This window comes from Gasterosteus aculeatus, chromosome 17 (assembly GCF_964276395.1).
Source record: "Gasterosteus aculeatus chromosome 17, fGasAcu3.hap1.1, whole genome shotgun sequence".
NCBI lineage: Eukaryota > Metazoa > Chordata > Actinopteri > Perciformes > Gasterosteidae > Gasterosteus > Gasterosteus aculeatus.
Window position 1 is genome coordinate 16,381,045 of NC_135705.1, and position 22,733 is coordinate 16,403,777.

The following is a 22,733-nucleotide window of genomic DNA, read 5'->3' on the forward strand; positions in this document are numbered from 1 at the left end:
GGTGAAATGCATGGGAAACCTTTTTTTTATGTACTGTTTCTCTTTAGCAGCCAGTCCTTTAGAGCTAATGACCTCTAGAATCAGCATGGGCACAGGTTCAAAACAAAGGCATGATTCTAATCCGTAGAATTAATGGGTACAAGAGCCGGTGTCATTCATTATGGCTGATATTTCATTTCATAGGGGATAGTTTCTGTGACTGAATGATGAAATATTTCAGTCCATGATTGATTCCTTTCTGCAGAGAATTGCTATGAAGGATGAAGTAATCACTCTGAGTCAAAAAAAGAGAAGTGCAAAACTTGGTACTTCTTCCTTTTCATAGAGCTCCAGCTTTCAGCGAGTCTATTCAGCGTGTTTCCAATGTTCAAAAGTTCTGATAAGACGCCACAGGGAGCTTCAGAAGGTTTGATTGCAATATTTTCTTTGCACACAAAGGATACATGCAGTTTGTATTAAAACTCTCCTGATAAAAGCTTGCTTAGCAGCATATTACAGTACTGGTGCAAAGAAATGTCCATAGAGTTTGTAGTTGTCTTCGTCTCAGCGTGGCTGTGAGATAGAGGCCCGTTAATGATAAACTCGTCAATCACTTTGATAATGAAACGTGTCACTTGTTGCTCAAGCAGGCGTTTTTTTCTTTTTGTGTTGTGGCCCTCAACAATAAAAACAAATGAGACTGAGACTCTTTCCCCACTTGTGTTACCACATCAAGATGTTATCTCCAGCTTAAAAGCTTATCAAGCCGGCAGTAATGATATTGAGTGACGTAATTGTGTGTTTTGATGGATAACGCCGTGAGTAATGTGATGCCGAATTGTGTTACAGTTCTCATATTGTCCCGATTTTCGAGTCTGCAAATAACTGGCTAACCACCACATCATATCTCGTCTCGCTTATGGTCATTTGTCATAGCTATGAATTTCTTTCCCACAGGTTGATAAATAGGTCCAAAATCCATTTTAGTGCTGTGATGGAAATAGATCATCATTGTCCGCTGTCTATTTGGCCCCTCGGTAATCTGTTGCACATTGTGTACTGTGCTGGACTGTCAATGGTCTCCATTCTGCTCCTTGATGGGATTGAGAAACCGTCTCTAAAAGGTATCTGCCATGCTTTATGAGTAGGATAATTAGCTTCTGCACTAAAGGAAAAACACGGAGGATGGAGAGAATTAACAGGGAAGACTCGTTGAATCATTTTCCACACAGTCGCTGGCTATAATTACATTTAATCATGGGTTGGGAACATGAAAAGGATCCCTTCTTTATGATGCCTCTACTTAAGGGAAATAATTAGTTAGTATGTTGTCTGTTTAAACGTTTCCGTTTTTACACTTTCCATATTTTTAAATGGCTACACACTTGAAGGTGGGAAGACCTGATGCTTCTTTCTTTCTCTCTCCCATAACTTACTATTTTAATATGACTCTTCAAGTGTTTATTTTCTATGAAAGAGAACAAGAGCGATGGAATTCCATTTAGAATAATGTTTAATAAAAAAGTAAAATTGGGGAAGCTCATGGTTGTTACCTCAGTAAAATAACTTTAGTCCTATGTTTTTGATCCATGGATTAAGTTAGATTAAGTCAATTAGGAATAAAAACATGACGGTGAAATTAAATAAAAGATATTCTGTTGTGATGAATTATAACTCTTTATGACAGCTCTCTCCTCCTTTATGGTCCACAACGATCTCTTGTCCTTGTTGGAGCGAGGTTAGCTGCCTACTACCACATCTGGCATAGTTATTCTGCATCGTCAAACTGAAGATGAGGGCTTAGTACATTGGTTTTCCTCCCTTTTGCGTTGACTGATCATAACACTGGACATCAATCTTTGACAAACTATCAATACTCTACTGTACCTTGATCATCGCTTGTGTGCTTCATTTAAAATCAAATATATATTTCAATACGGTACTTAGTGGTAAACTCTTTGTCAGACACCCGTCAGGAACACGACACTGGACCTACCGACAAACTGCAGGTTTAACTAATGCATGAGCTATAAGCTTTCATCAATACATATTCAACGTTTGCCACGTGTTGAATACTTAGTTACCAAGACTTGGCATGCTGTACATGTTGAGAACAGACTACTCCTCGGAGAGGCCTCAACCAGAGTCTCTTCTCACCGCTTTCCAACCACAGTCAAACAAACAGCCTAGAGTCATGCGTTTGTACAACGAGCCCCTGCTCGCGCTTCAGATGCTGTTAGTTCCTGCGAGTGTTCACAAAGAAATAAATGTGTAAACTAATGAATGGGAAACATTAACATGCAGACAGCGTGCTCTAGCCAGATGCATTAATGCTAAAAGGCAGCATAAAACATGAGCTTATAAACAATTATTGCATACGTTACCCAGTTACACAAGAACATGCAACTCTCTGATTACCTTGCTTTGCAGAAGTGGGCAGATTATTTGCACTGGAAAGTGCCAGATACACTACACTGGGTATTTTTGTATGCATCAATAATGTGATGTTAAGTGCCTGCTGATGCATTATGCATGTTTGATAATGCATTGCGTGTTATTCAGGCCGACCTCGGCTAAACCCAGAGAGACATATCGTCTAAGACCTCACATGCAGAAGCCCTGGTATGTTGTGATTGTTGGTTGAGATAGCCACCATGTTCCCAGCATCACACCTCCTGTATCATTTGGTTTTACACATACAGTATAGATATATGTATATCACACAAAACAGACCTTTGAACAGATAGAGGCGCTTTCGTATTGTACTCAATGAGCCTACATAGCGTTTTAGAACTTTATTTCTAGCCATTTTCTTTTCTTCTATATATTAGAACTTTTTCATTTCTCTTTTTAAAGGTCTGCATTCAGGCCATTTTCCAGGACTCACAGCATCCAATTCTTTCCTACCAGGGAATGTTGCCTTTTAAAGGCTGCTCTATGGTGCCGTTGGAAAAGTCCGTTTGGAGACTTTGAATGGACAATTTAGTTTCCCATTCAACCGTCCGACTGTCATTTAGAAAGAGCACTGACCTGTGTCATACGGACATTGGATGGACGTCAGGCACCGCCAACTGTACGGCGGGCTGCAGTAAAACACAAAGACTTGCAGCCATACCTGCCTGCCTGGATCCAACGGGTTGTGTTCAGACACACGCCAGTAGAGAGAGGAATAATGTAAGAAACGAGACATGATGAATATGGAGTTGATCTAAAATGCCTCTTTATGTGACTGTGACAGCACATTCTGCAAAAATGTTTTTACTGTCCCTCCTTTTCTGGCTTCACTCTCCTGTCATGGATGTCATAACAGAGCTACATAAGCAGCCTTACTGCAGGAATTCATTTTCCTGCCATGTTGAAATTGAAACAAAGCCTATGTCCACACAAAATCTGCCATGCATATAAAAGAGCATCCAACAAAGGTATCCTTTCAGAAATAGGTTACTTCCTGCATATATTTACCATAAGCTTTCCCATTCATCTTTCAGGTAACGTCTTCAAACTTTTAACATTATTCATTTGTTTTTGAACATGCCAGCTATTAGATTGCATTGCTTTTTCTGAACAAATATGTGGGTAATAAAAGCTTGAATTTACATTTTAGCTATGATGGTTGACAGCAGCCCTGGTCCGTGGGGCCACTGCCTGCACTGAGCCTGAGCTCAGCAGTGGGTCTCCATGACACGGCGAGTTATATATGCCAGGGAATTACAGAGCCCTTCCTAATCCGGTTTGTCGCGCTGCTCCCTCTGGACTGGGGTAATTTCATGGTGCTGAACTGGCATTGATAGAGCCTTGGTAAATGAGGCACGCAGCAATCGTTAACTTTAATAACCATAAAGATGTGAGCATTGGAGTCATACAGGCCCGCCAGAGGAAACTCATACAGGTGATTAAGAATCGACCAGGGCCGCGGCCAGCAGCACCTTGCATCTCTTATTTGCACTAATGGAATTACCAGTTAAAGATGTCAAGAGTATTTCCACCAATGGCATAATTGCTGCACTATATTTTTCCTATATTATTCAGTAAAGTGGAGCCTATTTCTAGTCCCCGTGCATGAGGAATATGTGTTAAAAGCAGGCTGAATACTAAGATTTACTTACTGTGTGTGTGCGCTTTCTGGCATTCTCCTTGGGTTTGAGCGGTAGGTTTTTGTAGGTCGGAACCACTGGAGCATTATTTAGTATTCTGTAGCACTACGGGTAGATTCAGAGGTGAGCCACACCGGCAGAGAGGAGCTAAAAAAAGAGTCCTTGATTTGTGCGACTCCGGTATAGCTGGGTCAGTGGTTCCTGTCAGTCAGCTTGAGCTGCGGATCATTGTCCTCCCCCCTCCCTCCCCCAGGTTTGTGGTAGCTCCGGGTGCTACTATGCCGCCACGTCCACTGGTATGTCTGCTCTCATTACTTTGGGTGACGCTGTACCCGAGGAGTCATGTGAAATCCAAGCAACTGAGGAGCGAAAGCAGCCTGAAGCCGCCACACTGGCAGAGGTTAGAGAGGCCACATGGGTCACGGCGACAGGTTACAGGCGGGGATATTACGGAAAAGTGGAGTCACTCCAGCTCCTGATGCATCGCTGACACGATAGAGACAAAGGTCCTTGGATAAACCACGGTAAACGAGGCACGAGATTCATTTGTCTGCGTCTCTCGGAGACGATCTGCGCTGTGAAGCCTCCAACAGCTGGCTCTCCTCCCAATGCCTCCTCAGATGTGTTTTGGTGGTGGACTGTGCGCGCTTCCTCCGGAAGCCTTCCGTCTTTGAGGTTTCCTCTTATTATTCATCGTGGGAAGTCAGCCCTTTGGGAAGGAGGCTTCAGAGTGAGAACATGTGGCCGGGGCTCAAGCCTTGGTGGACAATTTTCTCTCAAAAGGCCCGGAGGACTTCAAAATGACTCCTTGTCCAAACCATTAGAGTCATGTTGCCTCCTCATCTTTACCCAAAACAAAGGGCTCTTGCTCACGCGGGAAACGCGTGTCTGTGAACACCTCCTGACAGTCACACGCTTAACAGCACAGCTGGAACGGGACACAGGGACAGAAAGAACCTCCCTCTCTCGCTCGCCTTTTTCTTATGCTGGCTACTCCACACGCCTCCTCCATGATCCATGAGGTGCGATTCAGAGAGTACCACGGAGGTAATGTAATCCACGATGAAAATATAGCAGCGAGGTCTGGGGCTGCACCTCCCTGGGATCCTCTTCACACACACACACACTATACAACTGAACTTGTCATGTTACAAAAGTAGAGGAATCTGAGCAGTGAATGAGGGTTGTGTAACTTGTGATCAAATATATAAACCGTGTCGGTTGCCAGTAGGAAGGACATGGGAAGTTTGTTCCCTGGCACGGCCTCTGAGGCCTACATTTGGAATCCACTCAACGGCGCTTTGTAGCGTGTTTAAACATTTTTGTAAGTAATCAGGGGGGGGTTGTTCATGAAGTTCTGACTTGATGTTTAAGTAATGGCATGCTAAACTCTGATGAGCATCATTAAACATATATGCAGTGGGACAGCTGCCCAACAGCCACTTTGATGCCTTTGACTCTTGAAACAGATCATTAATATTCAGCTTTTTTTTTCTTTTTTTTAATCTCAAATATGAAAAACTAATTATGGCAAACAGAATAAAGCTTTTTTTTTTCATTGTGGAACTATCTGACAACTTTTCAATCAGATGCTTTTCATTATATCTAAAACTGCACATCAAAAGTCATAAAAAAGGGTAATTCTCCATTATGCATGATTTCCCAGAGAGAAGTTGACTGAATAAACAACATCTGCTGCTTAATAAAACTTTATGGAGGTTTCAATTGACTTTTCTGGCACGCGGTAGAAAGAAACTTTGCTCACTTGTTAAAATAGCCTTTGGCGACGTTTAGAGTTTGAATTTGTCTTTCAAATGCACATCGTTCTCGGCAACGATTTGAAATGCGGCTCTCACTGTTCTTCCCGAACCACAAGTTCGTTGGATTTACATTTGCTAGCTCGACGCGTGTCTACATTTACTTACTGATAACGGAAGCCATAATTTATCCTTCCGCCCGAGATGTAAATTGACAATTAAAGTGCTGCCGTAACACCGGGGCGCCGGGGAACAACAACAAGCTGTGGGCAGAAAGGCAAGAATTGTGAAGAGAGATGGAAGGCGGTTTATGCAGCAGCTGTGTGTCTGGCAGAACAAAACAGCACATTTCAGCACACAGGCGGAGACGGCTCTTTTTCACCTGAGTGTGCACTGATTAAGTTGTTATGACGAGTTGTTGAGAGCCTTAAGTTTTCCCCGCTGGTGTGTTCCTTCCCTCGGCCATATGTCATTACTTAATAACTACAGCAGTGAGAGAGAGAGAAGAGGGGACAGAAAGTGATTACCACTCTGTATAGATTACAGTTGTTGATGCTGAAGCCGAGGCGCGATGTAGTGGGAGAATGTTGTTGGTTTTGGGGGGGGTGGTGGGGGGGACTGGAGGCGAGGGGAGATTTGTGGCGACGTTGTCTAAAGCACCTGCATTTACTTCTGCGCGGTGAGATCAGAAGGCAGCGGAGTGTGTTATTTGTCACTCAAAAGGATAAAAGAAAACTGTCACATTTATTTCGGAGAGTGTGGAGTCTCTGTGCGAGTAAACCGTCATGGGTTTGTTGCTGTGACCTTGGGTCTCGCCCGTTATGGCCGATGCAATGTGGCTCTCGAGGGTGATGAGCGCCTGGTGTTGAGTGGAAGGTTTACAATATTGACCCAAATAAGACAACACTGATTATGGGCCGCTGTGGGGGGGGGGGGGCGGTGTAAAAATGATTTAATCAGAAAAACTTGATGTTACACACCTTTTCTGTAGAAATGGTTTCCCCGAGGTCGCATTAACTCAAAGAGAAACGGGTCTTCGTCCTTGTAAATGGCTCCTTATTATCTGGTAAATACGAAACGTGAAATAATAAATAATACTTCAGAGGCATGAATCCCTCATTTGCGCTGTCAGTCAGAATGTGTGACAGCTCTAATTCTCAGCCCCCTGACAAATGATTCATGCTACAGTCCGGCTTCTGCAGTAAAAACCATCTGAGGACTCTTTCAACTCGGTTTTTATTAGGAGGTGCAACGATCGATCAGCTGCTAATAGAAACCGGACGGTTTTCAGTGGATGGGCAGTGACTGGTGACCGGACGCTTTAGTGAGTGTGGAGAGCAATTTGATCTAACTGCAATTACAAAATAAGCCATGCAGGAACAACCCTAAAAACCTTTCGGAAGGACTAAATTAAGTACTTCTTAAATTGCAATGTATTCCATTAATGATGCCCAGAGTAATCTATAGAAACCAGCCGATCTGCCGATAGCACAGGCTCTCTCTCGCGCAGTCAGCATGAATTGGGATAAAGGCGGTGGGAGATTAGGAAAGGTTTAACATAGTTTATATAACGTTTGATTGAAGCAGTTCATAATCCAAACATGGCAAGATATTTTTATAAAAGCGCAAAATTGAATGAAAATACAATCATTTACAATCCACCGTTCCTTCTGCCGCCATCTATCAACATTTTACAGCTATACCTCATTAACAGCTCCTAATTGGCTGTTGGGCTTGGCTGGGAACAATGAAGCATTGATTTCCTTGAGCATAATCACCTCACCCAGTCATTTAATGGCTGCTGTCACCGTGGGCCGCGGAGAGAAAAATGACCAGTTAGTGGTCCCATCGATGCCCTTCACCTCCCCTCACCAAAGACGAGAGTGCAGAGCCACCCACTCCATCTCCGCAGGTTGGTTTAACCCCTTTAGCTGGCCGACAGGCTCCAAGCACTGCATCCATCACCGCATGCAGTCCTGTCTCAAGTTGTTGTGATCCCTCATTGCACCCTAACGCGCACACAGTCACTGTTGTGCTCTCGAGCGTTTCGGGGGAAGTCAGACATTATGGAACGCCACGAACTATATGTGTAAATACAGAGAGACACAGGCACGCACACACACACATACTTGGCAATGGATAATGGATGGTACTTTGCCCCAGCCCGAGTTCCCAGCTACTTAAATGAAATTATGTCCCGTCCAAGTGGGCATTTGTCGTCAAAGTGTCTCAGGTGAGTGGCCCAATAGAGTCATCGAGGAGCCATTTACACGGATCTCTCTTCCACCGGCCGGGTGGTTCATAGTGATCCAGCCTAATGTCCACTTGGTGGACGGTCGGGCCTCTGCTCTGATGGCTGATACCCACGCAAGCAAGATCATCCTAATGGTCATATCAAGCAATATAAAATGCTCTTTACAGATTACTTGTGGTAACACACAACAAACACAATTCTCCTCCACTAAAATATCCCTTTTGTCATTTTTAATGCTTAACCCTCGGTGATCATTTTTGCAAATTGTAGCACATTTGTGTAGAGCAGATTGTTGAGTGTGCCTGAAGGACAACCATCAGTTATGATTTCCTCAATACAGGTTGACAATCCACAAGTAGATAAAGCAACTCAATACTGGTGGTTATAATTGATCTGTTATGTTTTGTGCTTTCAGTTTTTATTATAATTGCCAAGGTTAACCTATTTTCTAATTGTGTTGGGGAAAATATCTACCTCATCCTAATGGGACCGTCAAGGTGAATCCTCACACCTTCCCTTTGTTGTAGTCTCCCTTCTAAAGGCAGAAAGTCTATGACCATGACCCGGCTTATGACTAATTTAGTCCCCAAAAAGCCCAGAAATGTGCTACTTTCAGTAAAACATATTAAGTGCACGAGCTTCTTCATAGGCTGATTGGCATGGAGTGAGCATCGAGTGAGAGGCAATTAGAAACAAATCCAAAAGTCACGATCATAACACATTATTTGAGATATCTTCAGTGATACTAGTGATATTGATGAAAGTGGTTTCCCTTTGCTGTCCCTGGTTGACTAAACCGATGTTGTCCTGCTTAGAAGCTAGCTGAGGGGAATCAACCCAAGTGTGTGTTCTGTGATGCAGCGTAAAGTCCTCACTTATTCAGAGACCTGCTGGACAAGAAGCTGCCGGGTAAAATATTCAACCCACCAACACTTTGCGGGGTTTGGCCTTTAGCCAACTCAAGGGCAATTTTTGTCGCATTTATAGTCTGTGTTCTGCCTCCTTCAGCACAGAAATATCTGACAACAAGAGTGACATTAATACTGCACGACAGCACGGTCCAGCAGGACTGCAAATGTTTGCCTTGTAATCCAGGACTCGGCGGCCTTTGGTCTGGCCACAGCAGACAGTGACGGGAATGGGAGAAGAAAACTGTAGCCAAACTTGTCTCTGCTTCTGTAAGCTCAGCTCCGCAATTCATGACCCGAGCCATTTCAAACATTTGCACAACCACCCCGGCAAGAGAAACACACGCCGGTTGTTGTCATGCCAATGGAAGAAAATGCATCTTCTCAACTCGAGAAAAGAGTCTTTAAAACTGAAATGAGGCACAGACAGGATGGCATTTGGTTCCACTTTATGCTGTACATTCTGTGGATTGGAGAGGAGAGGTTCGACCCTCCTCCTCTCCTTTCCTCCTCTGCGGCCAGGGATGAGCTTCCAGTTTAATTGTTGGATGCTGGTGTCTGTTGTAGTAGCTGTCAAGGGAAGATAAAGAGTTTTTCCCGGGGCGCAAGAAAAGGGGAGAGCGGTGATGGAGGGCCTCTCTCCTGCAGCTCCGCTGGCTGCATTAGCCCCACGCTTTATAATTGTGTGAAGGGGGCACTTCCAGTGGCTCCCTCATTACTCACTGGCACGGCCAGTCCCTGGCAGTCAGGCACACCTTGTACCCTCTCTCTCTCTCTCTCCCCTTCTCTGGCCGTCGCATCCATTTCAGGATGTCCCTCCGCTTCCATCACCCCCTCTTCCTCCCATGGGCAATCCTCCCTATTGTTATTTTGACCCGGCACCGCCATCGGCGACTTTTCCCCCTTCTATTTTCACAGAATTGTTTTGACACCCCCCTTTGTCACACTAGAACCTATTGTACGGCATTTGCTCTGAGTGATGTCACCCGTGCTTTGGAGTTAATGCTTTAGTGTAGTATAGCCCAAGACTGTGTTGGCTCCGCCATGGGACTCAGCCGTCTAAGTCAATGACTGAGGCCTCTGACGATGAGGTCTTCCTTGGAGAAGCATGGCCAAAGTCGTGTCGTTTTTCCACCCTACTGACAACATATGGAAGATATCAAGAGTGCAAAGGCAGGCATATTAATAAATATTAAGTGCATGAGGTGATGTTCTTCATAGGCTGATTGGTTTGGAAGGAGAACAGCCAGCATCAAGTGAGAGGCAATTAAATGATATAATTGAGATGCCTTGAGGGCCAATTTGTTACACATACTCATAGTGAAAGAGTCCAATGATTTTACGGCAGCGGGCCTCGTGTTATTACGAGAGGCAGTCGACTTCATCTCGGCCCGAGCCTCATTCACATTACCGTTGCTTGCGTGGACATTTGCTGTTAAGGCGGTTAATGAAAAGCTGCAGGAACACTGTGTTTGCATCGGTTCACCCTCAGTGACATGTTTAGTGTCACATTAAGCATTAACTCACATGTACTGACCATGTACCACTGTGTCTGTCCCGTCTGTCTGCAGAGGGAGGTACTTGCGAGGTGATTGCCGCCCACCGATGCTGTAACAAGAACCGCATTGAGGAGCGCTCTCAGACCGTCAAGTGTTCCTGTTTACCGGGGAAAGTGGCCGGGACGACTCGGAACAAACCCTCCTGTGTGGATGGTGAGGAACCCTAATGTGTTTTAACTTTGTATAACCAGTACGCTCAGGAATGATGTATACATTGTGCAGGAGCCAAGCGTTTGCCTCCTGACACAGGCCTGTAGACATGATTCATATTTTTAATAACTGTAACCATGACCCGATTATTTGCCATGACAACAGTCTTTCCCTAGCCCTAACAATACCTTGAAATAAAGGCCTAGGAATTTCAAAGCTATTGGGTAGTTTATAGGGAAGGGTCACTTTATGAACAATAGATATTTTTCTCTCACCTGTAGTGCCATTTATCAATTGAGATTGTTTTGGTGCGAGTTGCCAGGAGCTAAAGATATCAGCTGAAGAAATGTCTTCTTCTCTAGACTACAAATGGCCGATATGGGACCTGGTTTGTGATGTTGAAAGTACCGTTCAAAAACTCAATGCGATATTTCTTTCCAAATAGTCACATTATAGACACTCTGTGTGGCAGTCGGTATCTCCAAAACTAGGTAACTAACACAACACTGTCTGTATTGATAAATAGCACTACGGGAAAGGGAAAAAGATACATTTTTAATTTGGTGGTGATCTGTCAATTATATATAACTTAAAATATATATATAACCCTATATATAACCCTAACCCTAACCCTAACCCTAAAAAATTAGGTTACTACTTAAATATTGTTAATTTAGTTTTCTTGCAAAGAAAACCATCTAAGTATTTGTTGCATAATTTGTAATTATTACAATAAATAGGTTATGATGATGTCAATAAATCCGTTTATCTCTTTTTCATGAGACTTCTTGAAAATTAAGCTGCCAAACTGCAGCTTTATGCTAGACGTGTGGTGTTGATTCCACATTTCGGATACGTACGATAGACTGTTTTGAATGAATTATGCATTAACAAACACCTCAGACGACGACCTTCGCCGTATCGCCCCAAAAAATACATTCAACCTTTAAGAACCCAATGCTGTGCTGCTGGGCATCATGGGAGTTTAGGGATGATCCAGTTGGGCTGTTGAACACATGAGCAGGGAGTACGTAGCAGATCAAATCGCCTAAGGCTGTTCGGCCTGATGGAAATGAATAACTAATGAACACTAGTCAGGGAAGCTTCGGGCTAGTGCACCTGAATTACTTCAGCTGAGAAAAAAAAAAAAGGGTCAAAAGCGTTTCCATGAGAGGGGTAAAAACCACTAGGAGGACACGGGTCTACTGAGACAGAACTTCACTCGAGGAAGCTAATTTCTTCCTCCTCAGTCTCAATCACACCCCCACCTTCAGCAGAGATCAAAGTCATCTCTCCAACTGCCCTCGCGCCATGAAATGACACTAAAACGTCTTCATTAGGAGGGATGGTACATGAGGGGCCAGACAGGCCCACTCAGTGGGCTTCACAGGGTTGGTTAGCCACAGCTGACACTCAAGAAAATCATCCAATATAAATTGGATATGAGCTAAGAATGACACAAGAAAAAAAAACATTCTCTCTGATGAAAAAAGGAACCTAAACCCTGCAAAATTTTAGCAGTGAAAGGAAACATTTTTATTTTGGAGGAATAAGGAGGAATGTGTTTGGACTGAATGAAACATTTGCCGAGCTCTGACCTTACGATGCAGATATTTTAGCAGACTGTGTTGTGCTTGTTCAGAGACAACCAGACACTATTCCTCAGCACCTTCTTCGAGTTCTATTTCACTATCCGCTGCCGAAGACGAACTTTAAATAAAAAGAATTAAATAAATAAACCATCAAATTGAGACATGTTCTTGCCACAAGAAAAAACGACACCTCGACTGTGAAATTAATACTTTACCCTTAAAAGGCCCCCTGATGTGTGGTGTCACCCTTGGGAAAAGTTCACCACTTCACTGATTATTTAGATATGTTTTAAAAAGTTTTAGCAAAAATGCAGTTGTGAGCATGATCCAACAGTTCTGTGTAAGCTTGAACTTGAATGTACGTTTGTGTAGTTTGGCTCTTGTTAAAATGTGGCCCTTATTTACATCAATTCGGTTCCCTCCCACCTTTTTCTTGATTATTCAGTCACTTTATTTGACATTTACCAAGGGTGATTCGGTGTCCACTCCTTTTAAAATCAAAACATGTAACAGTAAAAGTAGCAAGTACGACAAAAGTATAAAAATGAATTACACGGACAGCAGAATGGAGGTGGAGAGGCCGGAGTATGTGGTTAACACTTCAAGCCTCCATGCTTCAGGCTACCGCAGCCAGAAAGCCCTAGATGTATATTGATTAACAAGAATGGTGATAAAATGGAAGTGACAAGTCAATGAGCATCAGACTGCAGTATCGAGCACCATTGCACCACACTGAAAGAGCAAAGATGACCTGACCTCTTAATTTTATTATTTTATTTTCTTAAATTGGGGGCTTTCGGGTGATTTTCCCTTGCTCGGAAGTGAATCAGGCTGTTATTTATTTAACGATAAAAACCCCAAGGGATGAGGGCTGAAGGGCAGACGGCAAACTTATGTTATTATTCATAAGAGCTCATCTGTAGTCGGAGGTGTCGCACTTTGCAAACACGCCATTTAATTAAAAGATCTTTTTGGTAAGTGTGGAAATACGTGGACACGGAGGGGAGGGTCCGCTCTGTTTGCAGGGTTTTGATTGCCTCGGAAAAGTGCACCAGAAAGTTGGACATGTTCATCAAAACCGAGCCCCGCGGACTGCCGTTGCGCCATGTGAGGGATTATTGTGACTTGTGGAGTCAGTGGCCTGGCCCCTCAGCAGCACACTGGCCTGGCCCATATAGAGACCCCCCCCCCCCCCCCACCCCCCTGACCCTCAGGTCCTGGCGTTATTAATGTACCCTCCAGATGAGGAACGATACAGCAGACCAGCTCGTCTCCCCGCACCTCTGGGGGACACCTGTCCCCCCCCCCGTAGCGTACACAGGTTATCCTCCCCCAAACAAACACCACAAGAAAGAAGAAGAAAAATAGAATTGCCGGTGAGTCTTTAGAGGTAATTTGGTTTGGACCAACAGACGTAGCTTGGAGGGTTAGAATTTGCAGAGACAATCCGGCCGATTAGCTGTCTTATCGTTCATTAGCATCAAGCTGCAACATCAAAGCACCACAATCGGCCCCATTGTCTGGTGTTTACACCTCATGATCACGGCCCTCGTGGGCTTTTTGCGGTTGCCATTGGTAACTGTTTGGGTTGTTAATAATACGTGGGGATGTGAGGACAGCTTGCGTTTGGCGGTGGTGGCCTGCTGTCAGATTATCCCTCTAGTGGGAATTGATTATTAGCTTTGACAAGGAGAACTATGTCCCAGATATGTCAGGGCCAACGAGGCTCTTAGTGAAGAACATCCCTTTTAACAAGTCAAACGCTCATATCTCTCCAGCCTCGCCGGGCCTGATCACATGCGCTTGGATTAGGCGCTCGTCACTGCACCACTGCCTTTATCCCAGTGTGTGAGACATGTAAGCCCTCAGCCGCATTCTGGACCGACACACACACACACACACACACACACAAATATGCACTCATTTACCCAACACACGCTTGCAGATGCCCTAATACCCGCACATGCGCCCACTTTGTGTTGTCATGTAGCTGCAAACTCTTTCGAAAAGAAATGTACGCAAATGCCGGCTCGCTGCTAATCACTGATGGGGAATGAACCCTTCTGTTTGGCTGTGGGCGCGTATAGCCGAGCATGACAGGTTGTCATGGTACATTTGAGATGCGTCCGGAGGGGCTTTGGGGGGAGGGACACATGGAAGCCACTTGAGGGGAGGGACAAAGGGCGCTGCGGTGCTTTCAGAATAGCATGAGCATGCAAAGGTCAATGTCCACAGATCAGTTAAAACGTATTTGTTACATCACAAGGATCCATCACAGGGACTGAAAAAAAGAGTGATATACTTTTGGGTCCAAAAAGAGGTTTGGGTGAAGACCTTCGGGAGAAGTGGAGAATAATGACTGGGAAGCAGGTTTTCTCCTCCTCCCGTTGAGCTCTCACGTCGCGTCGACGATGTGATTAAACTCTCAACCTTTGATCCGCTAGAAGAGGGTTTGACCCTCGGCAAGAGTTCAAAGGTCTCTACAGTTTAGTTTCTCTCTTTAGTTTCTGTCTCATTTTTTTTACATTTTCCTCTCTGCTCTCACAACTCGAGCGGGCGAGCATAAAGCACCATATGGCAGATGTGTGGGAGATATGCTTTCATAAATGCCTTTTGTACCCACATAAAAGGAAAGGATGTAACCACACAACAGAAAGACATGTTGTTCAACCATTAATAGGCACACACCTACATCAACACACCGAAATCCACAGGCCTGGAGTCACACTCACTCATGGCCGCTAAAAATGAACAAAGGTAGTGAGCGATAGAGAGACACTATCGTAGCGGAATCACTGGACACCTTTGATGCTCAATAGATTTACAACAAAAATTCATTTGAATGAAAATGAAAACATGCTGGAAAAAAATCAAATGAGTCTTGAAGCCTACAGGTGTCCGTTATGTATTCAGAAAAGCTGAGTGATTAGAAAGGCAGACCCTAATTCATCGAATAGCTAATCAAACCTCTGCTCTCTCTTCTCAGAGAGGGGTAAGGATTAATGCAGAATAATGACTCTGTGAAGCTGACCTCGGGTTCAGAGGTTTGAGTCTTAGTCCCTCTAATTACACACTTGTTTCATTTGCTTCACGCTCCTGTGAACTTTTCAATTCTTTGCCGTTGCTGCAAAATGCTTGCACTCTCACCCGTGTCTCATTAGGATGGAACAGTGTTTTCTATCCTCATTGAGCGGTTCGGTGTAACTCCTCTTCCCTACTTCCATGACTATGTGAACGAGTGATGGATTGATGGGCCTGGGTTCGGTTAATAACTGGGTGATCGGGGGGCCTGGTGTAAAGTGATTAGGTAAGAAAAAGCACTTTCTGGCTGGTGAGATAGATGACCTGAATGTGTCAGTGGATAAGAAGTAAGGCTGATTTTTAAATGTAATCTTACAGGAAGCACTGACCGTGCAGACTTTAGATATGACCAAACAAAACGGCGTGAGAATTCAAAGCCCAATGGCTTTGCGCTCCAAATCTTGGCTGATTTAAGAGACTCGTCAAATATAGACACTGAGGGTGACATCATTGGAACCATGTTTTGCTAGGGTTCATTTAAGCCCAGCTAGCGCTGTGCAGGGCGCTGCGCGTTAAAAAGCATAAACTATTCATCGAGCCCCCACATTCATAATTCTTTACGCAGACGGAAATCAATTGACATCCTCATCAGTCAAGGTGTTCAAACATTCTACTACCTGGCAGCAACGTGTCAGCGAGTTCAATCCATCACAGCGCGCGCTCACCTGTGATCTGACAGATGCACTTGTAAAAAGGTCCATTGCTTCATGTTTTTCAATCAATTCAAGTCCCACTCTCCGTTTCTTTGTCCATCAAAAAGCCAGAGACTCCAGCCAGCGACATGGCTAACTTCTTTTAATCAAGCACTCTCTCTGCTCTGGTTTTCTGATTGTTCCAAGCCCGTCTGTCATCTTTGACAGAACACAGCGGCTATGGTAACGCGTGAAAATCATGTTAATTGGTGTCGGTGCTTTAAATCACACCAAAGGATTTCAGCTTGAAAACGGATCGATCTGAAAATGAATATTCGACCAATGCCGTTGGTGGGCGCAGTAGTCCCTTTTCCCCCCCCGTGCACTCACCAACAGACACACAGGAAGAGTCATGTTTTGCTGATGTTGGAACAAAGGTTACGACCTGTGTGCTGACGGTTGCACTGGGAGTAGTTAAAGCCACTGCTGGAGGTCAGCGGTCAGCAGAGAGTGATGCATGGATCTCGGCCCGGAAGCATCACCCGGTGATGAAGGTCAGAGGCAGATGTCCTGTCCCACAGCACAGCCACAGACATCAAGTATCTGTGTTCACATTAGAGCGCTACTTTTTTTCCATCACTGTCGTCAAGACAAATTATTTCTGCCTTGATGAAAAAATATGTAACAAGAATTTAATATTGGTTAAAATAAGTAATGAATGGAAAAAACTCTCCCGGCCCATCTAATGCAGACGTTTCCTCCACTCTCCTTGTATAACCTTTCCATGCTTTGTGCACACAGATTACAGGGCACATGGTATGAGAGGTAAATTTAGTTCTGGGAAATAAACATCATTCAGCTTTCAAGCAAAGCAGCTCTCAGCGCTCGTGTTTCAGCGACTCGTGTGAGACAATTCCTGCTTTCGCTTCCTCCTTTCTTCCCGTCTCCGGCTTTCTCTCTCACTCCATTTAAAGGGATTGATTTTTGCTTTGCAGGTATCAATTTGCCTTTTTTTTTAATTTCAAGGAGATTCTGCATTAAAATTGTTGAATATTAAGCCTCCCTTAGAGGCTGATGAATGAAAAACATCTTTTCCACCACCCCCACACCCCCTTTTTTGTTCTGCAAAAGAAAAAGGCGCCTAACAGAGTGGCGGTGCGCGGCACAGCATCCAGGCGAGAAGGTGCACCTTAAACCACAGCTGAATGTAAAGTGTGGACTGCATATTTAGCCCATGAATGAAGACGGGGCAAGACGAGGGAGCACAGTGGAGGACCAACGTGTGGTAATTAGTGGATGAGGTAAACCGCCGTGGGGGCAGCCAAAAGGCGGCTTTGCAGACTTGGTGGATGCTCCCATCGTGGCATTGAGTATCTTCGAGCTCATGGAGGGAGAAGCGAGGCAAGAAGTCAGCAAATGCCTCCAGTTCAATGAGCAGCAGTGGGGTGTCGTTCGGTGTCCACTGTGTGTGTGTGTGTGTGTGTGTTTCTCAGACCGAACCACAGCAAGCTCTGTGCTGTGAGAGACTGCACTTTAACAGTCTTCTTTCATCACTCGGAGACGGCATGTCACTCGTGCTCACAATTGATTGGTGGTTGGCCTGTAACCTTGGCAACACAGGCTAGAAGGGAAATTATAGTTTCGGAATTGGATCAAAAAAGCTGGTTTGGACAATGAAATGGCAGCTTTAAGTAGTAACTTCCAGCCATCCATTTCAGCCACATATATTCTCTACGTTAAAAGGAAATTCCCCCCCCCCCCGCCAAAAAGAAATATTTGAACTTTGAACTTTTCACGTTTGCTGACACAAACCACATACTGGGAGATATTTGCTGTTACAAAAAGTACAGCTTTTATTTTTAATAAATTAAAACTATATGCTTGCAGAAGAACAGGAAAACACGTTTCCTTATGGGAGTTCAACTTGGATAGCTTGAAAGGTGTTTTTAAGATAATCTAACACTTGTAACATATTTCAAGATTATCGTTTTCTTTTTGAAAAACTCACATATTCCCCCCAGAGAAATGAGAGGAGAAAGAGGAGAGAGAGGAGGGAGATCTTGATGAGAACATATTTGTTTTTGTCAGATAGCTGGAGGAAGAACTCGGTTGAAGGTAATGAGAGGCAATTAGTTTTGATTAAAAATTAGATTGCTCCCCCTACATGCAATGTAGCTATATCAAAACTAGTTCATTTCTGTTGGTACAAGACATTATTGTGAACAGCAAAAGTACCCATGCAGCAACGAGGCAACTGCTCTGAGGCCAAAAGAGAGGAAAGAGATCCATTTAGAGACTTTATGTTCCTCTGGAGTTTGTTATGATAGTGTGGTTGCTTATCCATGTGTCTGTCCATACAATAGTGTCTGCGTTAGACAGGTGGGGTAACCAAATTGTGTTTGCGTGGGAGGTTTCTTTAAACTCTACTCGCTATGTTTTTTAATTACTCAACAATATAAGTATTTAGTTCATTTTTACTGCTCTTTCTGGAATTATGCCCCTTTAGCCTTTTCTCTTCTTCTTTCCCTTTTTCATTTATATTATAGTTTTATATTTTTTTGTATCAGTGCATGAAAGTGTGTCTATGTGATAAACTAACTTGCTTTGTTTCGTATCTGTGCTCACCTTCCACAGCGTCCATTGTGATTGGGAAATGGTGGTGTGAGATGGAGCCATGTCTGGAGGGAGAAGAGTGTAAGACACTGCCTGACAACTCTGGATGGATGTGCTCTTCTGGGAACAAAATCAAGACCACAAGAGTGAGACCACGCATACACTTACAAATGCATTTAAAATTAGGCACAGACATCCACTCCCACGGCAGGAAATACACACACACACATAGCGATACGGCAGGCACACACTAGGGCTCTAACTACTGCAACTATTTTGAATACAACTAATTTATCAATTATTACTATGATTAAAGTATTATTTTTGTAAAAAGCATATTAAACTGCTTTTTATTAAAAAACAAAGCCTATACATTGTATTATCCAATGCTCTTACTACACATAGATGAATCCATGTACCAAAAACAAGGGGGTAATGTATCTCCACATGCGTCTATATATAAAAAATATATTGCTACACATTTTGTAGCATCTCAAAAAATAATGGGTAAAATGTCTTGTTAAGCACTTTATTTTGAAAAGCTATTTATATGATTTGTAAGTTTATCATTATTATGTTTGATCAGATAGTGTTTCAGTTCCACTTTAGATTCACTCTGACCGATAGTGTGAAATATTCCAAATACTCTGTATCTTGAGAGGACGCTTCGACAGAAATCGCCTTGCTTGGCAACCGTGTGGGTTCATGTTTACTACCTGTCAGCTGATGTCTAAGAGGGCAGCTTCAGCACCTCGATCCGTAACCAACAGGCCGAAGTTAATTCGGTCCATTACGTATGTTCTCAAACAACAAAGTGTAATGTGACTGTCTTTTCTCAGTTATTCATCTCTGCCTCAAGACTCAAAAATGCTTACACAGAAAAAGGAGAGCAGAGGAAGATGGCGTTGTCTCCCTTATTGGCTGGTTTGCTGCTGCCCCCATTGAGACATTGTCCACGTCCTGCAGAACATTAACCCAACGTATCGATGATCAAATCTGTTGCCAACAATTTTCATAATTACTTTAATTGATTAGTTGCCACTTCCCTAATACACACACACACACATATTCCCATGTGCACATTTTTCCAGACGGCATATGCCGAAAAGCCTGTGAGATCTCACTTTGCCACCCTCTTAGGACTTGAACTAAGGAAATCACTGGAGATAACAGTTTAAATACGTTGCTTAAATGCTTCAGCAAAGCTTTTCTGCCAATTGCCTCCCTCATTTTTAATTAAGCTTCTGCCATTTAACAATCAAACATGCAGTGTCGAACGTGTGGGCTAAAAGGTGTCGCGGTGTAAAGAGAATACTCAGAGCACATAGCATCTACGCTCTCTGTATAACAAGGTGGACTGTGTTCGGTGTAAGCAACCTATCTAAGGTCCCATAGTAGTAAAGAACAAACATAAAGCAGGCAGTAAACAAACAGGTGGGCTCTGCCTCAGGCCACACTCCTCTCAGAGATAGAAAGTTAACTGCCACTCGGCTTCTCCACTGCCTTCCGGCTCTGTAAACTGGCATGCAAAAGTAATGAAGGGAGTTAAGTCCTCGAAGGAAGCTGTCCAGCACTCTGGGACGGGTTGATTGCCCGATTTCTATGCATTTAATTGATCCTTCCTCCCCCCATCACTGCTTGCGTTCAGCAACCCCCCGGCCCCCCGTCTCCTCTTAGTGCTTGGTGACAATGACTGAGAATACGAGCGGAGACTTAAGTGATGACAGGGAGGTGATGAACCGCCAGTGAAGGTTAGACCACACGGGGCGTCCCAAGGCGGTTCTGCAGATTTATATGTCCGCAGATAGACATAAAGCTTTCACTGAGCCCCTTCACAGTCACCACAGGCCCAAGATGTTCAGGGAGAAGTTGATCGAACGGGTGAGGCGCGTGGTGCTTGGTTAACTCTAAAGAATGCATCTCTAATTCTCTATTCAGGCCTTTGCACAATTTGAAATAATTAAACTGGAAATAATGATTGCTTTTCTAAAAAAAGATTACTCTACATCAGCCAAGACTACATTTACATTTCTGCACACAAATGGAGGAGGAGAATCGATACATATCCATGTGTAAAAGGGCTTTGGTCTGATATTATCAAAGCCTTAAAAGGGCGAAAAGGTCATGCCGGAAGCTGCTTTTCTACCCAATACACACGTGTCCTTAATTTCTTGACCCTCTCTTTGCAGAACACCCAGCCATACTCCCCTTTTTAGCTTCTGGAAGCAAAATGCAGAGGATGGGTCAACAGAAATTGAGCTGCATTCTTGCTTCTGTAAAGGTTAGTCTTTTTCTCAAGCTATTCTTTGTTTTTACCGTCTCTCTCACATCACTGTACTGCACTTAAGTGTCGGAAGGAGGTTGGCAGGAGTTGGACCAACTCGTGCTCAACGACTTCCCATTAACCCGAATACTCAGCGCGAAATAATCAAGTGTGTGTTTACATGCTGTGCATGATTAGGCAGGCGTGACACAAATACTGAACGCACCGCCGCCCACTGTAAATATTTATCACCTGGCACAGAAGGCCGTCGCATAGAAAAAGGAAGTTGCTCAACGTTCAGAAAAATCTGTGGCGCGTATACTGAAATGCATCCGTTTATAGACGGGTAAACATACATGTGCTGCAGCCCATGGAGTGCTCTAGCAACACACACACACACACACACACACACACACACACTCTCAGCAGAACCCTGCTGTCTCTAAACAGTGTAATGTCTCCTCCTTTCAATCGCCTCCTTTGTTCCATGTCCTGTTTTTGCTATCGGCCACTGTGTGGGCTTGATTACAGGGACTTGCTCTTCTCTGCCAATCCCATTAGGCACTAATCTGTGACGTGCTACTTGCGCCTCTGTGTGTGTGACTGCACTTGCTTTTGCATGAACGCATCAGTTTCACATGGTGGTGGTTTGTGTGGTACGCTCCCACATGTGCGCGAGACCCCCAGGCAGGCCCTCGTCCCTTTCCCGTTGTGTGGAGGCTTATCAGAGGCCACTTGATATCCCGATCCCCCTCTGGGGCTCTTGTTGAAGCAGCTATCAGCACTCGGCAAAGCCACCAAGCCTACATGAAAGGCCTTTTATCCTGCACTCTGCTCCCTTTTTTCGTTCTTTTTTTTTTTTAATCAACATTCCTCATTCACCTGCCTCTCAAGCCAAATTGCCTCATTTGTATTTGTTAGGTCAAACGCCAGCAAGCACACAACACCACAATGTTTATTTTGTTTTTGTTTTCTGAATACGCCGCCATTTCATTTCACCTGCATGTTTTGCCTTTTTTTCCCAGTGAAAGGCTTCAGCGAAGCGCAACGACGAGGCGGGTCCAGGTTTATCTACAACTATAATATACATGTTTTACTTTTTCTCAAATGGCACGAGAAATGAGATGGCAGACCATTTTGTTTGTGGAAGGCACAGTGAGAGGAACAACAGCGGGGGGAGCACCATCCCAAAAAAAAACACTCGCCCACCATAGATTCTGCTTTACCCGCTCGACTCGCTGAACAGATCAAACCATTCCCGCTCCCTCCAAAACAATCAGAAAGAGTGGGCTGCGATGAAGCATCTTCTCCATCCCGCCTTTCAGGATGGTGAGGGGACTTCTTTGTGTGATAACCTCACCGGCGTGTGCTTGAGTGGATATGCATTTTTGATCAGGCCGGGGATGTGGTAACACAACCCACGACAGGCATTCGATGCCATTCTTCAGTTATGTCACGCTGGAAAATGACTTCACTCGCCAGCATTTCTGCTACGGAATGCTTAATTGCTCAGATTGCGGAGCACAAAGCGTTGGACTCGAGTGGATACTCACACTTCACATCGGCTCCCATTCAGTCCAACGTCATTTACTTGCTGTTCAGAGACGCACGTGTCCATTATTTTAGAGAAAAAAAACGCACGGTCATCTTTTTTAGACAGAAAAGCACAGTTTCAGGGCCAAAGTGATCGGCATACAATATATCTCATTATATCTCAGTCAGAGATGCCAAGAATGGCTAGATTGTCCAACTAATGTCTTTTTCTAGATGTTTAGGAGGTGGTGGAGTGCTAATCATTAATCTATAGCCATTTTTCTTCTATTAAACGGAGCCTTCAGTTTTTTTTTATAG

At 44.0% G+C, this 22,733-nt stretch overlaps 1 protein-coding gene across 2 annotated transcripts in view; it reads left to right on the top strand.

Annotated features, from left to right (window-relative positions):
• The window catches only part of tafa1b (TAFA chemokine like family member 1b), a 90,962-nt gene that overhangs the window by 64,478 nt on the left and 3,751 nt on the right, over positions 1-22,733 (top strand). Inside the window, exons 3-5 of one of the 2 annotated variants that reach the window (XR_013453320.1) lie at positions 10,564-10,704; positions 18,641-18,765; positions 20,809-20,900. Coding sequence is in view for 1 of the 2 variants with exons in the window: in XM_040204646.2 (XP_040060580.1) it covers positions 10,564-10,704; positions 18,641-18,765 (266 nt within the window). In the remaining variant the exon portion in view is untranslated. The remainder of the gene's footprint in view (positions 1-10,563; positions 10,705-18,640; positions 18,766-20,808; positions 20,901-22,733) is intronic. The other variant, XM_040204646.2, reaches the window with a different exon arrangement.